At 35.7% G+C, this 25,996-nt stretch overlaps 1 protein-coding gene across 1 annotated transcript in view; it reads left to right on the forward strand.

Annotated features, from left to right (window-relative positions):
- The window catches only part of TRRAP (transformation/transcription domain associated protein), a 101,081-nt gene that overhangs the window by 55,770 nt on the left and 19,315 nt on the right, over window positions 1–25,996 (forward strand). The window contains 14 exon segments of the mRNA XM_009286372.1: window positions 522–701; window positions 1,068–1,214; window positions 1,921–2,040; window positions 2,342–2,629; window positions 3,917–4,054; window positions 4,444–4,556; window positions 5,057–5,192; window positions 10,684–10,875; window positions 16,029–16,224; window positions 16,481–16,746; window positions 17,510–17,610; window positions 20,379–20,580; window positions 21,723–21,887; window positions 24,341–24,431. Coding sequence (XP_009284647.1) covers window positions 522–701; window positions 1,068–1,214; window positions 1,921–2,040; window positions 2,342–2,629; window positions 3,917–4,054; window positions 4,444–4,556; window positions 5,057–5,192; window positions 10,684–10,875; window positions 16,029–16,224; window positions 16,481–16,746; window positions 17,510–17,610; window positions 20,379–20,580; window positions 21,723–21,887; window positions 24,341–24,431 — 2,335 coding nt within the window.

Below are 25,996 nucleotides of genomic sequence, written 5' to 3' on the forward strand. Positions count from 1 at the left end.
CCTTTCCTTTTTTTTTTTTTTTTTATTTTGATTAATTTGCATATTAAAACATGAGTTTAAAGTGACTGTGAGGATAACTTTGTACTCTTAAAAGTATTAGAACTCCTTCCAGAGAGATAAAAAACAGCTTTGTGTTCCCCCCCCATCCTTTTTGGGAGGACTTTCATTGTAATGGGGAGAGTCTGTATACATTAGCTAATTGAGGGTACTAAATGTACGTGTTGAAAAGTACAAAATACAGAATTTAGGCATAGAAGATTCCTATTTCTTCAGCAATTTTCAGGAGGGGCTTGAAAAACAATCTTGAAAGTATAGTCATGAACTTCAAAGTGGTGACAAAATGTGATCAGATTAAGATGAAAATGTATTAGTGTATTTATTGAATAAAGGTGATAAATAGGTCTTAAACATATTATTGCAACTTTTATCATATTGATAAATATTAGACCATAGCGATGTTTTCCTTGAAATATGACACGAAACGTGTATTTAAAAACTCTCCTTGCTTTTTAATGTCTTAGCTCCTGTTGGCAGTGTGTGAGAGAAATACTACAATTGGGACAAGCTGTCAGGGTGCTATGCTGCCCTCTATCACCAATGTTATCAACCTGGCTGACAGTCATGATAGAGCAGCATTCGCTATGGTAACCCACGTCAAACAAGAGCCTCGTGAAAGGGAAAACAGTGAATCCAAAGAAGAGGTAACTTACAGAAAATGCTGTGGAAAAATACATCTTTTTGATGGAATATAGCTCTTCCTAGTGTCTCATCAAATAAGTTTAGAGAGTATGTCTTGCAGATGATGTGCACAGATTGTTCCATATATCTGGTGTTTAATACGTTGTAGTTTAACCATGCATGGGTTTCTCAGAACTTGCATTCATTCATTTAGCCTTTTCTTTACTATAGCACTATAGCAATTCTATATCTGAACCTGAAGAACTAGCAGAAATAAATAGTGAGACCTGAAATAAGTCGATTGGAAGGGTTTTTTGTATTTGTTTGGAAAAAAAGCAAAAGTACTTAGAAAATATGTGCATGTTTTTGAGTTGTTTACTTCTGTATAGGATGTTGAAATAGACATTGAATTGGCTCCGGGAGATCAGACCAGTACACCTAAAACTAAGGAGCTTTCTGAGAAGGACATTGGCAATCAGCTGCACATGTTGACCAACCGGCATGACAAATTTCTTGACTCTCTTCGAGAAGTGAAGGTTGGTACAGGTCATTGGTTTCCTGACAAATCATTTTAATACTGAAATCTTCAAACTGACCTGACATGCATTTTTTTCTTTTTTTTTTTTTCTTCTTTCACACTTCTGATTTTTGCTAATTTTTTTTCTGTAGACATCTCTTATAATCTGATGTAATTTCTTATTTGCATAGGGTAAAAAATTCTTAAGCCTTCACTTAATAGCTAGTTGTTACTGTATCCCTTTCCTACAAAGTTAAATTTCATCCTCCTCCACCTGTAAGTGTATTTTACCTGTTCAGTTAAGAAAATAGTGATGGCAAAGACAGGGTATAGGATCAAAAAAGTGTATTGGCATCTTATGTTTAAATAATTTCTAAGAAGATAATTTTAGAAGAAAGCTATGTTGAAATAATTCTCACAGTAGTAACAGCTCTGTCCAATTAACTTAATCATTCCTGTTACCAAAGTCATCAACTTCTTTCCTTTTTCCTTCTTTTTTTCTAAATGGTTACAGTAATGAATCGGAGTCTAAATCAACATGAAAATAGGATTAAATTCTTGTTACAGTAGTCTTTATTGCTAAAGGAAACATATTTTTGATATGTTGGTTGGAAAAGGCATTTGCATTACTGCTTAAACAACTGTATAACTGTGAACTGTTTTACGGTAGTATTAATTGTATTTTTCCCATTTATATAGATCTCTTTTTCTTTTTTTTTTCCTAGACTGGAGCGTTGCTGAGTGCCTTTGTTCAGTTATGTCATATTTCTACACCATTAGCAGAGAAGACCTGGATACAGCTTTTTTCACGACTTTGGAAAATCTTGTCTGACAGACAACAACATGTGAGAATCTCTCTCTCCTCACTTACAAATTCCTCTTTGTAAATGACTGGTGTTTCAGGAAAATGTATTTATGTGATAAATGACTTGTTCCCTTGCTTTGAGAAGTTTGCCATTCTTTGTGACTAGTGAATGCTGTATACCTTATCAGTACATCTTTTGAAATAAATAGGGCCCTTCAATTTACAAAGAGAAATACACTTATCGAATGATTGTTCTCTGTATTAACAAGACTTTTAATCGAAATTCTCTAACTGAAGAATCTGAATGAACAGATAACTATGCTTTATTTTTTTTCTTCTAGGCTCTAGCAGGTGAAATAAGCCCTTTCTTGTGCAGTGGTAGCCACCAAGTACAGCGAGATTGCCAGCCGAGTGCACTGAATTGTTTTGTGGAAGCAATGTCACAGTGTGTTCCTCCCATTCCCATCAGACCTTGTGTCCTGAAATACTTGGGTAAAACTCACAATCTCTGGTTTCGTTCTACACTGATGCTGGAACATCAAGCCTTTGAAAAAGGTCTGAGTCTACAAATTAAGCCTAAACAGACAACGGAATTTTATGAGCAGGAAAGCATAACTCCTCCTCAACAGGTAGTGTTATATTAATTGAAATACCTTATGAAATGTGAAGAGAAAAACACAGTGACAAGTGTAGTACAATAGTATCATAGAATCATTTAGGTTGGAAAAGGCCCTTAAGATCATTGAGTCCAACTGTTGACCTAACACTGCCAAGTCCACCACTAAACCATGTCCCTAAGCACCATGTCTACACATCTTTTAAATATCTCCAGGGATGGTGACTCCACCACTTCCCTGGGCAGCCTTTTCCAGTGCTTGACAACCCTTTCGGTGAAGAAAGTTTTCCTAATATCCAAACTAAACCTCCCCTGGCGCAACTTGAGGCCATTTCCTCTCGTCCTATCGCTTATTACTTGGGACAGACCCCTCACCAGCCTCGTTGCCCTTCTCTGGACATGCTCCAGCACCTCAGTGTCTTTCTTGTAGTGAGGGGCCCAAAACTGAACACAGTATTCGAGGTGCGGCCTCACTAGTGCCGAGTACAGGGAGACAATCGCTTCTAAATCTTTGTGTTTAGAAGCTTGTTAAAGTAGTGTCGAATTTTTTTTTTTTTTTAATTCAGTGAAGAAATTTCTGTCCTTGTGTGTTTGTGAATACAGCCACTTGCAACATTACTTTGTGTCTTACCTACTTCTCATGCTTTTCTTTCATGTATCATTGATATTTTCATTTTTTTCTCTCCCTCTTTTCCATCTGCTTTTGACACTAATTCTCTGCAGCACTGTAAAACTAGATGAAACCATTTCTGCCCCTAATTTTAAATCTTGAGTAGAAGTCTATATTGTCTCTGACTCCCTCAAAGGGAGTATGCTTTCCCTCATCCAGTCTGTTGGTATATTACCTTAAAGAATCATTAGCTAAACAAAATTGAGTTCCCTGTAAACAGGTGCTGTTGTGTTTAGTAATCTGTCAGGTAGTTATGATCTACCTTGGCATGTTTGTGATCAGCTGAGGAAGCTAAATGTTACAGATTCTTTTTACATGAAAGACTGAGTTGTTGGCTTGTTAAACAATTTTGTTTTCTATGATTTGATCTGATATATTAGAGAAGACAAGCAAGAATCAATGTACAAGCCACAGGGGTTTTTGTTGTCGTGTAATGCAGTGTTGTTGTTCTCAGTACTTGGTTATTACTAATTGCTTGCCTTCTAGAGTTTTAAAAAGAGTTTATATAAACAATTCTCTATTTCCATGTCTTTCTCAATTTGCCTCAGTGCAGAATGTGTGGTTTTGCTATCTACTATGCTTTATAATGACAGCTTGACTGTGGAGAAATATGTGTGCTTAACATTGTAGGAAATACTGGATTCCCTTGCTGAGCTCTACTCTTTGTTACAAGAAGAGGATATGTGGGCTGGACTATGGCAGAAACGCTGTAAATTCCCGGAGACAGCAACAGCTATTGCCTATGAACAGCATGGCTTTTTTGAACAGGTACACTCTTGATATTAGAAATGATTTGAGTAGTTCTACTGTCAGGATGAATATTCTGGTCAGCAAGAAAATAATCTGAATATTAATAAACAACTTCAGTCTCCTGAAATAGAAAATGCCACAGCTTCTCTACTGGCTAAAGTAGTAGTTCAAGGCTGTGTAATACCTAGATAAGGTTAAATTTTTGAGCACATCCATCAGTTTTTCATGACATTTGTAAAGCTGCCAAATAATGACTATATTCAGGAATGAGTTAACACACTTAACTTTTTTTTTTTAAACTTAGAATTTATAAAAGTTTTCTTATCACTTTTTTTTTAAAAGAAAAGAATGTTGAGTTAATGTGTATATGGCAGATGGAAAAATAAAATTATTTGAATTTTATTTAGGCACAAGAAACTTATGAAAAAGCAATGGAAAAGGCTAAAAAAGAGCACGAACGGAACAATGCTTCCCCTTCGATCTTTCCTGAGTATCAGCTCTGGGAAGACCATTGGATTCGGTAAGACTTTAAAGCTGTGTAGAACAAGTATTTTTACCCTGCAATAGAAGCAAAATACCCTGCTGGTTTAAAGCATTAGTTGCGAGAATAAACTTGGCTCAGGACTTAGCTCAGATACAGGGGAAACTTAAAGGAATAAAAATATTTTTTACTCCCTTAGCAGACCCTCAGAAGCGATATGCCTGAAGTGTTGTAAAAATGTAATTTGCTATTGGTGGAAATAGACTGGAGCTAAAATTTGTTTTTCCTATTCATAATAGTTGTTCTGGGAGACACAAAGTGCAGCTCTTCCCTGTTCACAGATTTCTGTATTCTAACTGGTAATAAATTAAAAAAAAAAAAAAAAATTCCCATCTGAATAAAACTTTTACAATGCTTGCAAAGCTGTTCAATAGACAAACAAATATGCAGATAATATTCTGATTCACAACATTTATAGTCACTTTTATTGAAATTTTGTTTTTTGGTAACCAAATTGACAATGCTTTTGATTTTCGTAGTTGCTCGAAAGAGTTGAACCAGTGGGAACCTTTGACAGAATATGGCCAGTCAAAAGGTCATATAAATCCTTATCTAGTACTGGAATGTGCATGGAGGGTCTCAAACTGGACTGCTATGAAGGAGGCTCTGGTGCAGGTGAGTGAGGGCTTTTTATGCTAATGTTTAGTTTCTTTGTTCATTTTACTGATTACATTTCTAACGAGTCAGCATTACAGTTCATTTCACAGACACAGTGAACTGCTCATTGGAAGTTTTCTTTGATGTCCCAGCACACAGCTGGGTATTTGGCAATTGAAGCATGTCATTTCAACAAACTTGGATCTCTTTTCTATCTGTTTATAAAGCTGTACTGTGTAAGAAATTTAGCCAGTGCAGGTGAAAGACATGGTGCATGGTAATGAGTCATTAAAAAGCAACAAATGCTTGCCACAGAAGTGTGTGCCCAGCAGGGATATGCGGAGAAACTTAAAATGGGATCCTTGCAAGTACATGGTATTATTTAAAATAATGTAATATTGGGGAGGGACATTTTTTGTATTTTACACCTTTACAGGAACAAATGTTCCTTTTGTGAAAGGGAATAAAGTAAGAAAATACATCTATTATCATCCCTCTGTGGGCAACATAACTATGCTTCCATTGCCTCTGTTTGTTTTTGTTTGTTTTAGCACCTGAAAGGCAAAGCCAAAGTGTTCTTAACTTCTACTGTCCAAACTTAAAACTGCTAAACACAATTTATTCTGTTCATCTCCACAGCGTATGAAGGGGGATTAAGACATGTATGAAAATGTGAGGGTCAGGGACTTTGTCAGCTAAATTTGGTTTACATTAAATACCTCAGTGTAGCTGAGGAATATTTGTAAGGCTGTGTTTCAGGCTCCTTGTTAAAAAAATCCCTGAAAAAGCAACGCATGAAATCTCAGTTTCAGTGTTGATTGGTTGGTGAGGCTGATGTACACTGCAGATTATATCAGTAGTTACTGCTTTAATGAAGACAGTGACAAATTTGAAGTTGTTTATATGTGTTGGGAAATGTATTGGGATTACTTACTTGGCACATGCTTGTTTCTTGGATTTTATAGCCACGCTTAGCAGAAGCATAATAGAAGGTTTGTTGTTCTTTCAGTAGCAATGTTTTTCTGTACTATCTCTCTGGGGATTGTTTCCTGTATCTGTCTTCTTTTGCTTTCTTTTTAAGTACTCAAATACTTTATTACTGCAAATTAACTGCTAGATTTCTAACTTTATTCTCACGTAGAGTTTACTTTAAGTCCATTTAAAATAAGGCTGATTTGATTTTGCAATGTATCCATTACATATAATTCCAAAATATCTTGGGAGCACCAGAGGTTGGAGCCAATGTGGTCAAGACTGGAAAGTGGGGAATCTAATGAGAGGTGAGGGACACAAGACCAGGTAATGAACCTCAGGCAATAAGCCTCAGATTGGGAAGCAATGAGAAGAATGAGGTGAGGATGAAGGAGGTTGGAGGAGTACAAATTTGACTAGGAGTGGCAGGGATAACTGGGTAAATAGGCTGAAGCAAGAAGTTGAAGAAAGTGATTTCCATTGAGAAAGGGTAAAGGACTTGGTAAAACTAGCAGAGAGGAGAGAGGCATTGAATTAAATGTTGCAGAGTGCATCAGTGAGACTGGCTGTGCAGGAGACAGGGTTTGAATTGATTGACAGGGAGAGAAATGAGGATTGGACTTGAACAAGATCACCAGGATTATAGTAAGGGATAGGTTACTTCTGGGGGAAAAAATACTTTGATTCTGCAAAAGTAGGTTTATAAAGTAAATAGAATCATAATGCATAAGCACAAGGGCGCACTTAGCTTTTGGATGATTGACTTTCAAATGTGTTCCCCAAACAATTTTTTCCTGTGTATAATCTTTATACTAGAAAGCATACAAGTAAAAATACCGAGACCACTCACAAGAAAGAGTAGGCTTTTGTGAAGTGACACTGTTTAAATCTACAGTCTTTACTGAAAAAAAGAAATAAAGCTAAAAACTATTTTTATCTCCTTTCAAATTGTGACAATTTGTGGTAAGTGTTTTGCTAGAAGTAAATATCATAGTGATTGTACATACCTCTAGATATATACGTTCATGACAGAGAGTGCTGAGGCTTCAAGATAGCACTGCCAGTAGGAGTTGTTTCCTCTAAGTTCCTTACTTGATGTTCTGTGTAATCAGAAAACTTGAGTTTGGAATTTTCTGATGTTCTAAGGTTTCCTCAGAAGCTTAATGCATTGATGATTATACTTTTATAGTTCAATGTAAAGTTTACAGAACCATAAAATAGTTTGAGTTGGAAGGGACTTCTGGAGGTCATCTCATCCAATGCTCCATTCAGAGCAAGGCCCAAGTAGATCAGGTTGATTTGTCTAGTAGAGTTTTAGTATCTCTTAAGAATTGAGATGCCACAGTCTTTCTGGGCATATTCTTCATCTGAAGTAGCATAGATGTGCCCTGCCTGTTATATGTTGTTTTAGAAACCATCACAGTACTTAGCTTCTTCAGTTAGAAACTACCTCGCTTGCCATACACAAGTTCCTTAGTTATCTTCATTTGGTAACGGATAATATGTATTGTTTGTACTTTTCTGCTATTGACCTTTCTGATTCATTATGGAGTTCATTATTGTGTTCTGCTTGTAATTCATTTTGCTGAACAACATGGACTTGTAAAACATTTAACCTTCCCTTTGTCCTTTCCTGAGTTTCACTCATGAGACTGTGTATTCTGTGCTATCCATGTGCTTGTTGAATGAATGCTCTGTAAAGATTTGGCTGTTATGGAACAGTTTGAAGGCAGGGGGCACAGTACCTATAGAAAATAACATTTCAAAAGATTTAAATCTGGGTCTTCTTGGGACAAATGACAGACTTCTGTATTAGTCATCAGTAGACTTTTCTGGGAATTTTTTTTTTAACTTTGTATGCAGTATCACTGTCCTATAGAAGATTGAATTAATATTATTATTATTTATTTTGTTCATCTGTGATTAGTTGATGTAGAAACTGAAATCTGAAAGGTGAGAATGCTGCATTAAATTACAAGTGGAAAGGAGCTTGCTGACCTTCATTGCACCATTGCTATATAGTGTGGCATTACTGGAATTACTCTGCTAAAGATGCCAGAGTTTGGAATAAGGGGGTGAATTGGACATTTAAAATATAATTTTACTGACTTAGCTCTGGGCAGAGCCTTAGGCAGTGTTTTTTATATTGCAGAGAGAGCGAGCCAGAAGAATTAGTCCATCACTTAATTGGGGTTTATTGTTTCATCAGTAGTGTTTAAGTTTTGAACCAATACCTACTAGTTAGAAGTATAACATGTCAAATTGACATGTTATCTGTCTAGTTTCATAATATTTGCAAAAGAAAAAACATGATTCTGAAAAATGCTGAGCATCCTTTAATTCCAATACCTTGCAGGATTAAGTTCCTGTATACAAAATATCCTAACAGCATGCTTCATTGTGACAACTTAGTCTTGCATGATAAATATGCTGATTTCTTCAAAATCAGACTGAGTAATACATTTTTTAAATGTAGTATGATTATTCTTCTGTAACTCTTTTGTCAGAAGGGAAAATAGGTGGATACAATCAGTATGTTTTGCTTTAAAGGCTAAACTATGAAAACAGTAAAAGTTGTTTAATTAATTAAACGTAGTGTTGTCTTTTGATGGAACCTAAATTAAAGGTGTCCAACCATTGTAACATTTGAAATGGAATTTTTCAGTATTTGTAGTACTGATGGTTCAAATTAAATAGGTGTCTCCTAAATATGGATTTTATCATTTATCAGCCCATGTGAAGCCAAATCTGTAAGTAGCAAGCTGCATATGCTACAAAAGTAATCTGATAGTTTATATTTACATTTTAACTAACTTCTTTTGTTCTTATAACAATTGGTATTTTGCATCATATTTAAGTATGCAACTTCAGTGGCTAATTATAGAAATAGTATTATTTAAGAAACCTTTAAAGCCTAAAAGAAGAACTGTATTATACAGTATATTATAAACCTTGAGTTCAAACAGAATGAAATAGATCATGTCTGACAGGTTCTGGTTTTGGAGATTTGCAAGTTGAGTAGAAGTGACAACCACGACTAACTGCTGATATGCTTAAACTGCAGTTATATTAAATGAGATATTTTCAGTAATGAGACATTTACTAAACGACTGAGGAGAAGATGCTGCTGAAGCTGTAAATGGAGCTCTTGTGGCTCTACTCAGATTCTTGTAAAAGTGTCAGGACATGTTTGCATGAATATTAGGATATGAAAGAATAATTGATTCTATGCTGCTATACTTGCTACTCCAATTTTATTGATACTCTTTAAAGTGGCTGGTTTTGTCAAGTTCCATGGTTGATTCACAAGAGAGGTCAGAAAAGATGGCAATGTTTTCGTAAATCTTTGTGAAACATTTTTAATAATCTACCTATTAAAGTTAAGCTATTAAAATAACAAGTGGCCTTTGATAGGACCCAAGACTCATTTCCATTTGCTCACATTGCCATTGTGTTTAATGATCCAGTAGATAATGTAATAAAGAAAGAGATTATTTTCACTGTGTAAGTGTAAGGTTGCTACCTGGCACTTTCTCTTTGCTGGCTCAGGCGTAAAAGTCAGTTGAGGATAACAGAAATAACAATTGTAATGGTTAAGATACAGTATATCAACAAGAAGATAATGGAGAAGGATTTCTGTGTTGCATATCAATCCATAAAGGGTTTGATGTAAAGCGGAAGAAAGAGAAGTGAAAAAGTTCTAGATTTAAGGCCTGTAGTGTCAGCTAGTGAGCATTGGTTAAGTACAAGTTTACTGTAAAATACTCACACAATTTAGTTGCTAGACAACTCAAGTACTCTGATGTTTTTAGTTGCCATATTTCTACTGTTCCAGGATTTTAAGAAAATGGTTTAAAATTATTTTTTAAATGATTTTAGCTCTATGACCTGATTTTGCACCTGTACTCAGAAATTACTTTGACATAAATGGGAAGGTTAATTGTAGATGACTTAAAAAATTATTAACTGTTTATTCTCATAAGCTTAGTAATGGCCTAGAACAGGCAGTTAGGAAGTATAATGCTGGCACAATGTGCTGACATAGAGGAACGGGATCCTTTTAAGTGAGAAGTTGACATTACTTGTTCTGAAGCCCCTGAAGCATTTCAGTGGTAGTATGCGTTATCTGCTGAGAAGCATCTTTTTTCTTTATACTTTATACAGGGTGAATTGGTTTGCAGTGAGCTTCATTCTCCTGTTGCAAGACCGCTTTCAGCTTGCTCAGCTGTCAACTACAGCAACTACAGTTGTCAGTGTAAAAATACCCTAGCAGCAGGTTGTATGCAGGCACTTCTACTCTTGCGCTGAATTTGCAATTTATTTGCTAGCCTGCACTTGCCAATAACTTTGAGAGCTGAAACTCCTCTAATGACAGAAATTTCAATATTTTAGTCTGATATTTTTGGAAATTGAGCTAATTTTTATAAAAAAAATAAAACTGAGTGTTTGTTTAAGAAGGCTTTTAACAAATAATTTTAAAAAGTCTGCATTTGAGTATGAATAATCTTTACTAGACTTTTTTCCATTTCTTTACCAGGTGGAGTTGAGTTGTCCAAAGGAGATGGCATGGAAGGTGAATATGTACAGAGGATACTTAGCAATCTGCCATCCGGAAGAGCAACAGCTTAACTTCATTGAGCGTCTGGTAGAGATGGCGAGTAGTTTAGCTATTCGAGAATGGCGAAGGCTTCCTCACGTGGTCTCGCATGTTCATACTCCCCTTCTCCAGGTAAGAATGAAAAGGGTTTTTTTGTTGCCAGTTATTTTCCAATAGCAGGTTTCAGGACATTTAGTAACTATGAGCATAAAATATTTTACTGTATAGTACTGATTGGTTTTTCGTAATGGTATTTTTTTTTTTTTTGTTAGAAGTTGCAGAATGTGCATTTTGATTTGGATTCCTTCTAAAGTTTTTATAGTTTACCTGAATCTGTTCTGTTTGTGGCATATAGAAGTAGCTATTTAAAAATTGAACAGATGGCTCAACTTTTTTTTGTGGGCTAATGCATAATGCACTGTAGTACTTGAAGGTCGTGAACACTCAGTGGGTTTTGAAGTGAGGTCCATTTTGGGTGGGTGTGTTGTTGCATTATATTATTTGCAGAAACGTTGAAATAACCTCCTAAGTGTTCTTTTCAGTTAAATGTGTTAAATGCATTATGGAATTTTGTCAACTGTAACGTACTCCTGTATTTTTTTTTGGTTTTAAATTTTTTTTTTTTTTTTTTTTTTTTTTTTTTGCAAACTTTTAATGCCCTGTATGGGAAAAGGGTATTTAGAAATGCTGGCGTTTCTTTGAGGAGTAGCGTTTTGAACAGGCTGAGCAAGTTCTGAACATCCCTGTGGCTTAAGCATTAAGGTCAAAGAACCAAAAACTGTAAAAGTCTCTTGTTAGTGAAGAACTTTTTAGGTAAGCACTACTACCTGTAGAAAAATACTGTAGGTTCTGGCCAATGTGAGCCTTACCTTTTCTTTGTCATTTCTACATTGTATTGCTAAATGTTCTGATTTGTATCAGGGAAAGGAAGTAGGAAGGAATCTAGTCTTTAAGTATATGATATTTCTCATTGGACAGGGAGTTAATTGTATACAAGTTTTGCTGAAAAGGAGAGTGCATTTTATGAGGTAAACTAACGTGTGTACCTCAAAGCTTCATGTATTGGTCTTCAGCTTTATTAGTTGTCCAGCTAGCTCATTTGGCAGGTTCTGCATTAAACATTAAACACTGCATTAAAATCTTGTAGTACTGCTGTAAAAAGAATTCCCATGTTGAATCATGTTGCTTCACGGACTGAGAGATGTTGTGGGTTGGGAAGAGTGATCTCTGCTCCCCTCATCTAATCTGATGCCAGCTACAGGAAAGAAAATGTCTTTGGTCTGAGTGGGAGGCCATATTTCAGTAATGTTCCTTGTCTATGTGTGGGTGCACATCATACAAATTTAGCTGTCCTGATTGAAAAGGTTACTGCTTCCAACTAATTGGTTCCTTTTAATTCCAGTCTGTTGTGGAGCACTCATGTGAGTAGGTCAGCTGGAAGATTTGAGTCAGTGGTAACCTCTGTCAGGGGCCTTTTGCTGAACTGAGAAGGAACGGACTGCTTGAATCAGAAGTGGATGGAGCCCTATGGCCTTTCTAGTTTGTGATCTGAAAGAGATCTATATGCTTTCTGGACAAAAATGGACAAAGCAAGCATAAAGTGTTGAGAGAAGCTTGCTCCTAAAGTAGGGGCAGAATTCTGGCAATGAAGCAGTGAGCTGTCCTCTCCAGAATGAAATGAGGGACAGCTAATGAATTTGGGGTTACAAGAACTTTAAAAACAAACCAACCCCCTAACACCTCCCCCGAAAACAAATTAAAAAAAAAAATCCTGCCAGAAGTTGAGTATTATCTAATCTTAAGTAGCTTAATTCTTTGTCAAGATCATTTAAAACAGGGGAAGAAGTTTGTAACTTGAATTTCATGCTGTTCTGTAAAATTACTGCAGTATATTGCACGTGACTTTTAACAGCACTGATGTTCATATAAACTCTCGCGTGCATGCTTGAATCCTTGACTTACAAAGGATGAGTAACCTGCCAGTTGGATAACCCAGTACCTACACAGAGGATGGACAAAGCTAACGTTTTTTGTGCCATTTTTCTACTTACCTACTTTTTTCTTAACTCTGTCATCCATTTCTAGGAGAAGGTAGAGCTCATCGTCTGCTTCTGAATCATAAAAGCCTTTTGCTCTCAAAAGGGGGCATGCTATTTTCTGTTTCTCTAAAGGAGTATGCTTGGAATAAGGAAAGTAAAAGGTCACTTTTCTTTCATCCTTGCTAAACAGGTTCTTAGTGCTTATTTAAATACGCCATATTTTACCCCTCAAATAATTAAATATTACAAGGCAAAGAATGTACTGTTTTCCAGCATTTATTTAAACATACACTGGTTTTAAGATGCTGTACAGTAGGTACGTCTTTATTTTTGCTTGTGAGAAATCTTTTCTTTTGTTCACGCAACATTGACAATTCAATTTCAAGATGAGAGGTGTTTAACTCCTGTGCTTTTAGTCTTTCTCTTTGGCATGCATGTTACTTGCAAGTGGTCTACTTAAAAAGTTAAGGAAAAGTACTTGTTTCTTGTCCTGTCAGGAAGAGCTTGTAAGCACTTGAGACCATTTTTTTCCAGACCTCCAGAAATACTTTTGTGAAGCAGCTGGCACAACTCCGATACTATAGAATATGCAGTTTAATTATTACGTGAGATGTAATAACACATATTACATGGTGAAAAATGCATGGCTTGTGTCCTTTGCAACTTTAACACATGCTTCACCATACCAAAAATGGATTCCTGTTTCCTTTTGAAATGTATAAATTGTCAACACTTACCCTTTTGTTTTCTCTTGGATTTAATTATGTAAGTAATTCATTTTGCAACTGTAAGAGAAGAATTTTTGAGAATAGATGATACTGCCAAGAATAATCGAATGGAAATAGGTGCCTAAATTAATCTTTAAAAAACAGGCTTTGGCCTTGAGATGCTTCCAGAAGCTTCTTGAAAATGAACCTTGTGTCCTCTGATCTGTATTGTACAGCTGCAGCCAGAGCGCAGAAGTGGGGCTGGGGTAAGATTGTGTTCAGTTTGTCATGCAGTGTGTGATTTTTGACAAAACATGCCATTCATTTGTCATTTAGGCTGACTGTGTCCCTGTTTAGGTGTCCTGATAAACATGTACCTGATGAAGATTAGCTCTTGTTACTGTTGAGGAAACCTTTCGTCTCCAGGGAATAAATTCTGAAATGTCTCAGTGCAACACAATCCGAAATTTCATAACAGGGATGCATTTCTTGATGGATCATTGCTCAGAGAACTAGAATGAACCTTACCTGTAGAAATGCAGAGGACCATGCTTTCTGAGTTCTGTTTGATATAGTGGCTTCTGTAATTCTGTTTAAGATCAGTAGTTTCACCCTGCATGTCATGCTGGGTGTGATTCATAAGTAACTAAATCTGCATGACCTAAGGTACCTTTACTAAAATGACTGTATTTGCGGGTAGAGCTTACACAGCAGCCAATACCTTCGAATTTTTATAACATAAGTTGATGCACCAGATAAAGTGAATGAACATGGAAGTTTTCTCCATATTGAGAGGAAGTTGTCAAGTAAATAGGTACAATGTTTTGTTTGTTTGAGCTGATAAAATACAACTAGAAGGCTTCTGGATGAAATTAATTCCTTCCTGCTAAGTTTTCACTCATATTTCGAGTTTTTCCTCCCCTGGCAGTATCTGCAGCATGAAAGGACTAGTATTGCTAAATAAAGTATTTAAATGCTTTCAGATATCAATTAAAACAAGCTTTTAAAATAATCTAATATCTATATATCCCTCATGAAGAAATGATAAATTAGTTAATGACTAACAGAGGTACAAATACAGCCATGAATTTGCACTGCAGTAATTACTTTTTTTTAATATCAGATAGTATGTGATTAAATACCTGTGAGAAAATTAAATTTACGTGATGAATGGGTGTAGGATGAAGGTTAAGCTATTGTGAGAGCTGATACTGAGATGATTGTAGGAAAATATTACTTTGTTTAATTTATTTTGTTTCAAGAGATTTCACTCTGTAAATTTGGACTGCCCTTCCCCCCCCAAATAGTTATCTTATTTGGTTGATTAACAATGAATACAACTGTTATCTACCAAGTGGTAGCTTAGAGAATACTACATTGGTTTTATTGTACTACAGGTAATTAAATTCCATTAAAGTTTGTGGGCCTTTAGTTCAGGTTGTTGAAGTTTTAACAAAATGTCTGCTGCCTTTAGTAGGTTTGAGACTACTGCCATCTTCTGTTTGTTCTTCTCATTAATTTGGGGATAGTAGATGTCAGTGAAAAGCCATCCTTAACTTCAGTAACTTCTCAAAGCTAAGGTCTTTGCAGAATATCTTAAAGTAACACCTTCAGGAGCATGTAGATAGTATTTCTGAACCTTCAAGTTTTTATTAAGAAGTTAGATCATGACCAGGGAATTTATACTAGTAAGTTCTGTTAAAAGTTTTCGTTTTTAATTATTAAAAGTTCTTTAAAAAATTTTGTTTAAGGTCAGTATTTTTACTTCATCCTTGTATTTAGCACACTGTGTATATATTTACTTCTGCTTTTCTATGATTAAGGTTGATGTAGTAAGTTCAAACCCGTATGCTAGAATTTAATTCTAACCTGTGGTTTTATTTAGATGTGTGTGGGGAAAAGGATGGGGATGAAGAGAGAGTGTAGATTCTTTGGTGTTTGTGTTTGTGGTTTTGTTTGTTTGTTTAAAAAAAAAAAACAAAAACTTCTTAAAAGCAAGACCCTATCATTTGAGGGATAATTTGTGAAAACATTTGCAGTTCAAAATAAAAGAAAGGATTTTTATCTTAACACTATCAAGGAAAGGCATGTCATAGTTGCCCAAAGTTAAACCTAGCTAGCATCCCTGGAGAAGAGGGGAGCCTGAAGTTATGCAGGGACCTTTTGAAAGCATGTAAGAAAGTACTTTATGGCACCTTTATTTATTTTTAAAAATAATTTGTTTGTTTATGAAGACTAGTGACCCATTGGTCTAAGTTCTGTGCTGGTGATTCAGTGGATGAATTCAACATTGATTCAACACTTCAGTCATTGACTGAAATTTCACGGATTTTTTTTTTTTGCTATTTTGTTAATGATTAGATTGATTAAAGGTCATTTATGCAACTAATAGACAGGTCCCTAAAACAGCATAAATAGTTTCATCTTTACTTGATCATTTAAAGGTGGCATCATTCACAGAGATCTTTTTCTAACAGTGAAATTGGTCAGTTTATTGTACTATCCTTTATGATAATTTATATTGTTTAATGTTTTCTAGGCAGCACAGCAAATAATTGAACTTCAGGAAGCAGCCCAAATAAATGCAGGATTGCAACCAACTAATCTGGGGAGGAACAACAGCTTACATGATATGAAGACTGTTGTAAAGACTTGGAGGAACAGGTTACCTATTGTGTCAGATGATTTATCCCACTGGAGCAGCATTTTCATGTGGAGACAACATCATTACCAGGGTAAAACTGCCTGGTCCAGCATGCATTCATCATGTAATTTTCCTGACAACACATTGTTTGAAATAAGTTCTTTGTATTTTTTTTTATTTGAACATACAGGAATGTTGTTGATTTTGACAAGTGTTTGTTTTTATTCAATTTCCATTTAAGTGTTTCATTATCTGAAGTCATCATTTCATATGTATTGCTGTGTAAGATATTGCTGTGTATATATAACTTCATTTACAATGACAAACATTTCACGTTTTGTTTCTAGCCATCGTAACTGCATATGAAAATAGTTCTCAGCATGATCCTAGTTCCAATAACGCTATGTTGGGAGTTCATGCTTCTGCATCGGCAATTATCCAATATGGAAAGATAGCTCGAAAACAGGGGCTGGTCAACGTAGCTCTGGATATACTGAGTCGCATTCATACAATTCCAACGGTGCCCATTGTGGACTGCTTTCAGAAGATTCGCCAGCAAGTTAAATGTTATCTTCAGCTGGCTGGAGTCATGGGTAAAAATGAATGTATGCAGGTACAGTAGCTTTATCTCTGAAGTTGTTGGAACCTGGAGGATTACAAGGGCCATCATATACACGCAGTTTATTTAAATCAATGTGTACAGAACAGGGTCTGAATTTCATTGGCCATGTTATACTATGCATAGAGTGTTGTTTTAAGTAATGCTGTTAGCCAAAAGCAGTCATTGTCCTCTTTGAACTGAATACTGTGAATATATTAAAAATTAGCCGAATAAAAAGTGAAGTGGAAATAGTTTTTTGAAATCTTACAAGATAGATAAATGGAAGGGACTTTGAAAATCATATTATTTGCAGTAGGAAGAAACAACACTGTTGTAAGACTAACTGAAGCTCTAAGTCAGTTTTGAGTGTCTGACTCATGAGTGATGGACGCTGGCATACTGGAGTGAAATTGTATGTATTAAAAGGCAAGGAAAGAATGTGATTGTAGGCAAAACCCACTGACATATGATTATAAGGTCAGCAAACTGGGACCTTATAATAATAATGTAATATAACATAATATAATAATATATAATAAAAAAACAAGGTGGAAAAGATAACCCATCACCTGATGAATGTTGTCTATTGTATCTAATAGTTTAAGTGGAAACTTAAAATTGTTGTCAGTCCAGATTTTTTAAAATGAAAATTAAATACTAGAAACTCATGACACTTAAATTTCAAGAGAATATTTTGGCTGGTTTTTTTATGGCACTTTCATTTTAATAAAACCTTCCATTTTAGAAGGCTTTCTCACTAAGGCTTATTTAACAGGGTCTTGAAGTTATTGAATCAACCAATCTGAAGTACTTCACCAAGGAGATGACTGCTGAGTTTTATGCATTGAAGGGAATGTTCTTGGCACAGATTAACAAGTAAGTATGTTGGCTGGAAGAGGCACTAGCACACATCTGAGACAAATGCAGCTGAAGTATTTCAACAGAGTTGTTTGAGCAGGAAAGTTGTTCCATATGTTTATACCAGCCTAAAATTTGTCACAACTGTATAAGAAAGTAAAAGTATATGTGAGAGTTCCTTTGCAGTTTGAAGATGTAATGGTTGGTCGTATTTCTAAGTATTGTAGGAAAGAACTAGTTAAAGCAAACATTGCACCAGTTCTTTTTTTAAAAGTTTTATATTTAAAGGGTGAGATGGGAAGAGGCAGGGAGAATAGGTTTGTCTAAAGCTTTGCAGCTTAAGATAACTTTTTTTTTTCTTGGTTCTGTGACAAACTAATGTCTAACTGACATCTTAGTGTAGTTGACAAATGGAGGTTGCTTTAATTATGTTCTTAATGTAAATATATATAAAACCAGGGGGGAAAAAAGTTCCATCTATAAGCTTACAGCTACTTAAACAAATTAGCCTACCTCTTTCTTTCTCACATTTCTGTTTCATTGTTTGTTGTATATATCCCATTAATAGCTGCAACTGGTCAAGGCATAGGAAAATGTGTGGTGGCATAGTTCAGAGTGCTTAGACAAATCTGGTGTGCCATGCAATATGGAAATGCAACACTCATTTCAGATAACGGAATTGAAAAGACTAACGTGGTATGTGTTGGAGAGAGCTTGCATTGCAGCAATTAAACACCTAGGTACAAGCCTTGCTTTCACACAACTACTTTCGTAATATTTTTGCTTTATGCTGACAGGCATCTTACTATTTTGAGGAAGATCTCTCTTTAATTCAGTAAACAAATATCTCAGCAGTCAAATCTTGTTCAGTGATGCCAAAAAAACCCTTCAGATTTCAACAGCTTTTAGTATGCATGGTATTTAATGGCAGTATTGCTACATGTTACATACGGGTGGAATAATTTCTTTACCACTACTTTGTGGACACTTACAGAATGAAATCCATCAGGTTTTAAGCTGTACACTGCAACCTCACATTGCAATTTAAGTCAGGAACTGATGAATTTCTTCTTTTGTGGATACAAGAGAGAATTTTAAATAGGCAGAATGTAATTACTTCGATGGAAAGTGCAGTGGGCTTTTTTCATGGCCATAAGCAAGCTTAGTTTCAGTTGAGGTGTAAAGAGAAGAAAGTGTACCTCCCCCCATCTTTTCTTTGTTTTTTAAATTTTTATTTTTTTTAAATTCATGCAGATAAAGTAAAAGGCAGCTAAACTGTCTCTATTCGTTCTTTCAGGATAGAATGGGTAAAGGTTTCTGTTTAAAATGTGGTTCTGGTGTACTTACGGTTTCTTAATGTTACCAAAAAACATACAGGCATTTTTTAGCACCGCAGTTGAGGTCAGGAATTTAGGAAGGTTACAGTTAGGAACAGTTGCAATGTTGAACCTGAGAATGTGTGACTACTGATTACCTGTGTGTCAACTAAACTGGAAGTTAAAGGTGACCTCTGCTCTTGCATCTCCTTGTGCTGCCCATTTGCCGAGCAAGGTGATGGAAACCATTTTAAAAAAGTCATCTCACATGTCAAGAATGATGGATTGTAGAAAAGGAGAAAAGAAAACAGACTGAAAAGTCCCCTTTTTATAATGGGGAAGTAGTGATACAAAGTCATCTATCAGGCTGCTGCTGTGGTAGTTCGCTTCAAAACCTCGGTCTAGGGTGCAGAAAGTTTCTGAAAGCAAGTAACATATTCATGTAACGTAGAAACTAATATATACTTTGACAGACAAAGTTGCTTTCCTTTTTATAGTTTTGCTTCAATAGCTAGTCATTTTAATTTATCACTGTAATCCTCCAAGCTAATATTTTTATGTAAAAAATACTTAACAGTTAATTTTAAAAAATTAGTCAAACAAGCATTATGTTACTTTTGTACGGTTTATTTCAATGCTTATTCTGTAAGGGAGAAGTGAAGCACTTCCTATTAGTAAGGAATCTTGGAATGCTTTAAAATTTTCTTCATTTCAGTAATGTGTATGTGAGTTTTCTCATCCTTTATTTTTATGCCTGAAAAGTTACATAGATTCAAGGGTGTATATATATTGGGATGAATCATGCCACATCTTGAACTAGGAACACTTGAGGAAACCTAGAAAAGACTTCAGAAGTATCAAACAAATAATCTTTTGGTTACCAAGAACTGTGTGATTAACCTTCATATTCCTTCACTTTTCCTGTTGAAAAATAAACTTTTAAAGCTGTGGGATGAGGAACTGACTTTTTCCAGGTAATGTTGGTTGTAAATTTTTTCATGACTTTGGTGGGGAAAACAGTTAAGTAAGATGTAGTCCTCCAAAAGATAGCTAATATAACATCTTCCCAATGTTGCTTTTTCTTAGGCCTTTTTTTGCTCAGCAGAGAAGCACTTCTTAATGCATTTACTTCTGCTCTTCTTGTGTTACCGTTTGTTCTTCTTTCTCCCAGTATCATACTCTATTGCTTGGGTTGCAATTGCAGTGCACTGGAAGTTTTTAAATTTTTTTCAGAGAGTATCTGGAGACACTTACATAATTATTTCCATTATGAAGCATTTACTTTCACAGGTGCTGAACTTTAAGGAAGGCTAAGACAAAACAGTCATAAGACCTTACTAAAGAACTTAATGGAAAAAGATCATTGAGTATTAAGAAAGTAATTGAGTACCCTATCAGAAATCTGTCTCTTACATAATTTAGTAACTTTTTGTTAGTATAAAACTAATATTCTTACTTGTCACAATGCAGGTCTGAAGAAGCAAACAAAGCTTTTTCTGCAGCTGTGCAAATGCATGATGTGCTAGTGAAAGCATGGGCAATGTGGGGTGATTATCTGGAGAATATCTTCGTGAAAGAACGTCAACTTCACCTGGGTGTGTCTGCTATTACTTGTTACCTGCATGCATGTCGTCATCAGAATGAGAGCAAATCAAGAAAATACTTAGCAAAGGTAAGATCTAGATGTTTAAAAAAGAATTGGAGCTCTACCCCTTCAGAAAAGGCTGGGATAATGTTCAGTGCCCAAATTTGTGCAATTAGAGAAATACCAGTTAGTGATGGAAAGCTTTAAGTTAGACTGAACCAGACTGTGTATGGTTGCTGTTGGGTCATTGCATGTAACTCCTCACGGGTTTTTCTACTTCATTGGCATATCTGGGTTGTCTTTTTAAGGCGTGGAACCTCTTTGTGGGAGAAAGGGGACAAATCACATTCAGCATTTCTAATACATAATGCGGTGAAATATCTGCAGAAAGGCATCCTTTGGTGCTCTAAAAAGTAACATCATTTTGATGTCTGTTTATCATTACTATGGATAATTCATATTAACTTTTACCTCAGAATTGCATTTTGTTCCAAATAGGCTTTTTCTGTAAATTTTTACTCTAATTCAACAATTTTAGCCAAAGTTCTTTGCATTATGTATTTTCAGTTTGGGGATATTTACTTTAATCTCTCTCACGAAGAAAATTTAAAAAATGATAGCAGACTGTGGAAGACAATCTTCTTTGAACATGAAACAAACACAAAAAATATTTTTTTAGATTAAAGGTGGCCTCCATAGTACTCTGAAGTTTATTACTCTCCCTGTCTGGTTGCATAACTGTTAGCGATTTTTAGTCAGTACTTAATATATTTGCATTTAAATTAAATTGTAGAAAAAGTATCATTAGGGGTGGACAGTTAAAATAATTAAAAACACCCAAAGAAATACTCAAGCTCTCGCTTCAAAGTTAATTTATCTGAATAACGTATTTTACATTCTATAAATATGCCTCATTTTCCACCCACCCCCCTAACCAAAAACCTGAAGAATTTGTGGAATGCTGTCATGTTCATTGGCTTTTTTCTGTCTTGTTTCATAGCAGGTAGTACACTTCCATTTATTTTTTACATCCTTTAAATATTATTTCTAGGGGAAAAATGGCATTGGCCAGGCATAACGAATGTAAGTTCTTGTGTCTGAGGAGGCTTTGACACTGACAAGTACTCCACTATCATATTAATAAAATACCTGTGGGTTTTTTTCTGCATCATATGATAGATGTGTCTTGAATTTAAGCCATGAGATGTCCTCTTGAAATTCTCTTTTAGGTTCTTTGGCTACTGAGTTTTGATGATGATAAGAACACCTTAGCAGATGCAGTAGACAAGTACTGTATCGGTGTCCCACCCATTCAGTGGTTGGCCTGGATTCCACAGCTGTTGACATGCCTGGTGGGCTCGGAGGGCAAACTCCTCCTGAACCTCATTAGTCAGGTAGAGAAGATAATCACTAATTCTTTATTGTCTGTAATCTTTGTTTTAAAGAAAATGCCAAGCTTTAAATATGCTATTGTTTGCAACTGTTGATGAGTTAAAAAAATGGTAATTTCTCTCTATAAGTAGATTATTTTAAATTTCAAAGTGAGTGTTACTTGATGAGATGAAATCCAGTGAAATTGTATGCCATATGTGCATGAGGCATTATAGCTTTCCCTCTGGAATTCTATCTATTACATTTTTGTGAACATTATAGAACACATTTAGAAATATATAGTTAAATGCTTGTAACATAGGAGTAGGAATAAAGAATTGTTAGCTTTAGCGACTAAAAGGCAAACTATTCACTACTGCTTTGTTTTTTTATTAGACTTGGGTTTAAAAAACAAGGCTCTGTCTGTTACCATCAGAAATCTTTACCGGGGCTTTGTAAATTTTTGCTTGAAGTTTAGCATGACAAATGATTAGACAAATAAGGATAAGGTTTAGGGAGTTAGATGAAGAAACTGACTTCCTGGATTTGTACCTCTGAACTGACAGATATGAGTTTTGATTAATCTTGCTTTGGGATTTTAAGATTTTACTGCCTATTGCTGTCTGCTCTGAAGCAGAATCTAAGAATAGAACATATACCTGTATCGCAGTATAAAGTTGGTTTAAGCGTGTCTGTAGACTAAGGGGAGAGTAAGTGAATTCTTTCTGTTAATGTGTTTTTAGAGATACTGTTTCGTTATGGCTTAGTACATGTTTCATCATGTTTTCAGAGATGTTAACTCCTCATGTTCTAACTTCAGCTGTGTTTTTAGCATGCACACAACCTGGAAACATTTTGATGTTTGTTCATTCAAATTAATGTAAAACAATTGTGAAGTCCTGTTAACGTACAGGTGAACATATGAAGCTCTCACAGTAGCCTGTACCCCAGGCCACTTCTGTCTGCAGTGCTCCACTGTTTCCTGAAAACTGGCAAAGGATAGCTGTTGTGCTGAATTCCTCACAGCATTCTTCTTCTTTCCTTCCCTCCACTCTTGATTTTTGAGATATGGACTTGATCCATGTTGGTCCCTTCCAACTCAGGATATTCTATGATATCCAGCTCGTTTTCTACTATCCTATCTTTGCTCTTTTAAAGCTCTGAGAATGTGTATTTTTGTAGAGAGACATCATGTGCATTGATACTTGTGTACATAAATCTAGATAAGTATGTGTGTGCATATGTATACATATGTTTCCTTCCCTCTCTCTTGTTAAAATTAACATGAAACTTTGAAGAGACCATGCACCAAAACAGCTTAAGAAACCAAAGTAGTTAAGGCAAAATTTCTGATGCGTATGGCTTGGTATTGTCTTGCAACACCAGTGTGCTCAGCTGTCTTCTGACAGCAGACAGAAAAACTTACTTCAGTGAGTTGTAGACACTTCTTATTTGTGGAGATCTGTATAAAATTTTTAGAAGTGAGTGCGTACTCGGAAGTCCTACTGTAGTTGGAGCTTAAGCTAATAAATATCGCAGATATTTTTGTTTATCTTGCCTTTAAACTTCAGGTCCATAGAAAGAATATAAAATAAAAAAATACCAAATTTTCTGTGTTACTAATTTAAAACACTTAAGTTTGCAGAAGTACTAGAACCTAAACCTTACAATTCTTTTCAAATAATTTACTCTTGAATTACAGCATGAAGCATATCTGTGTCAGGTTAGTAATCTGCCATAAATATCATATTACTGAACAGTTAAATGCCATTGCAAAATTTCTACCACTTACCATACCGATTTGGATGGAGGAAGAATCGTGGTTTAGTAAAATTGTGGCTGAAGAAGCCTCTAATCATATCTTAAGATGCGCTCTATCGTGGGTAGTACTTAGACACATCGTTTCTTTCCCTTAATAGATGCTGAGATTTACAGATTTTAAAGGGGATGCTGTACGTTAATATCACTTTAGGGTTTTTTTTAATGGAAGCCATAGAATCTTATTTTTGGGTGAAATTGGTGTCCCCTTACATTAAGTGCCACAATCAGGTGGAGTAAAGTTACTCTCCAATGGGCCTTCTTATCAAGTATCATGGAGCTGGGAATTGTGGCCTAATTTAAAGACTAACCGCTGTCATTGTGTCTGTTTTTCTTCCATTATGTACGTGAGTAAGATCTTTGAACTGGCCCAGCTGGTACTCTGGCCTTATGCTGTTTTCAGGTTTATTAGGCAATATGATCTGGAAGCCCTAATTAGGTAATGCCTTAACCGTGTGTGTAGGGAGTTACCATTTCATCCTCTTTGGGTTTCTGTTACTGAAAGAAGCTTTTAATTTCCTAGTTTTCCATAAGCTGTTATTTAAAACAAGGCGCTGATTATTACTGAATCGCACTCATTTACAAAGCGAAGCTGTATGTGTTGATCTGACCTATAGTCAGTTTTCCTTAACTGAGAAATATGTGTATCTCCAAATAGGTGGGAAGAGTCTATCCCCAAGCTGTCTACTTCCCTATCAGGACCCTCTATTTGACCTTGAAGATAGAACAACGAGAGCGCTACAAAAGTGGTAAGCTTGAAAATGATCAAATTGTTTAGGCTCATTGTAACTTAGTTATTATTTTGAGTTTCACCTGATTTTACTGGGAAAATAGATTCTCTAGAAAACATACCAACTTATCAAGGCTAAGGAGAAAAATTCTTGATAAACTTTGCTTTCATTCATTTCTGTGAAGTTAAATCTACAGATGGCTTGAGCTGTCTTGAATTTTCTTGAATAAAATATTCACCAAGAAGAGTATAATCTCCTTCATTCTCATGTCACCTTAATTATTGAGAAGCACATGTTCTTTACTGGATTTTTATCTTTAAAAATTGGTGGAGAGGTAGCAAATTTTTGGATTACAAATACAGAAGAGCATCATAGCTTTCTAAGATGTTCTAGTATAATTTTGATTGGAAGCATGAACCAGGTGACATTCAGTTTCTTTTCAAATGAGTCAAATTTTTAAAAATAATTTAACAAGACATGAGTTCATATAACTCAGGTAAGGTAAACTGCTTTCTTTGAATAATCTGTACTAAAATGTCTCCATAATAACTTGTTAACGGTGAATTTTCAAGTAAAATGAGCATCTAAGTTTACACAAAATCAATTTTAGCTTTGAAGAAATGTTTGGGAGTGGGGGAGAACATTAAGCAACTTGCACAACACCTTTTTTTTCAAGAACAAATCCTATTTAGAATTGTTATGTCAAACGATTCCACAGAATTTAATTGTTCTTTTGTCTCCTATAATTTCCTGGGAATCCCAGGAGAGCTACTCGAAGAACCTTCCCTTCTGTTCTGTACTCTTTGTTACAAAGTGCTCTGTACTCTTTGTTACAAAGTGCTTTGTTTATTTAATTGCCCTTTTCACTTGGGAATCAGTTCACTAAATTTCTGCATAAAATTTTGAAGGGCACTAATTAAATAGTGTCTTATTTTTCTTTGGGTGCTCCTTTAGAGGAGGAGGAGAAGCCCACATACCATAGTACTTCACTACATTCATATTCAGTGACAGAGGCTTCTGTGCCAAATTCTTCGTATTGCCACATGCCCATTTAGTGATAACCAGTAAAATATTTTCCTGTAGGTTCTGCCACAAACTACTGCTCTGTTGGTGGGTTGTGTGAAGTAGTAGGGAGTCATCTGATAAAGCAAAACTATCTGCTTAATCACTGTCTGATGTAGTTGTAATGCAGGAGAACGGTTGTACTAAAAAATACACCCTACGACAATTTGTGGTGTTGGCACCACTGTCCTGGTTTTGGCTGGGATAGAGTTAATTTTCTTCCTAGTAGCTGGTACAGTGCTGTGTTTTGGATTTAGGATGAGAACAATGTTGATAACACACCGATGTTTTAGTTGTTGCTAAGCAGCGCTTACACTAGTCAAGGACTTTCCAACTTCCCGTGCTCTACTGACTGAGAAGGCTGGAGGTGCACAAGAAGCTGGGAGGGGGCACAGCCAGGACAGCTGACCCAAACTGGCCAGAGGGACATTCCATACCATGGGACGTCATGCTCAGTGCATAAACTGGGGGAAAGCTGGCCAGGGGGGCCGCTGCTTGGGGACTGGCTGGGCATCGGTCAG

Source organism: Aptenodytes forsteri, unplaced genomic scaffold (assembly GCF_000699145.1).
Source record: "Aptenodytes forsteri isolate BGI_AS27 unplaced genomic scaffold, ASM69914v1 Scaffold55, whole genome shotgun sequence".
In the NCBI taxonomy this organism is placed as follows: Eukaryota; Metazoa; Chordata; class Aves; order Sphenisciformes; family Spheniscidae; genus Aptenodytes; species Aptenodytes forsteri.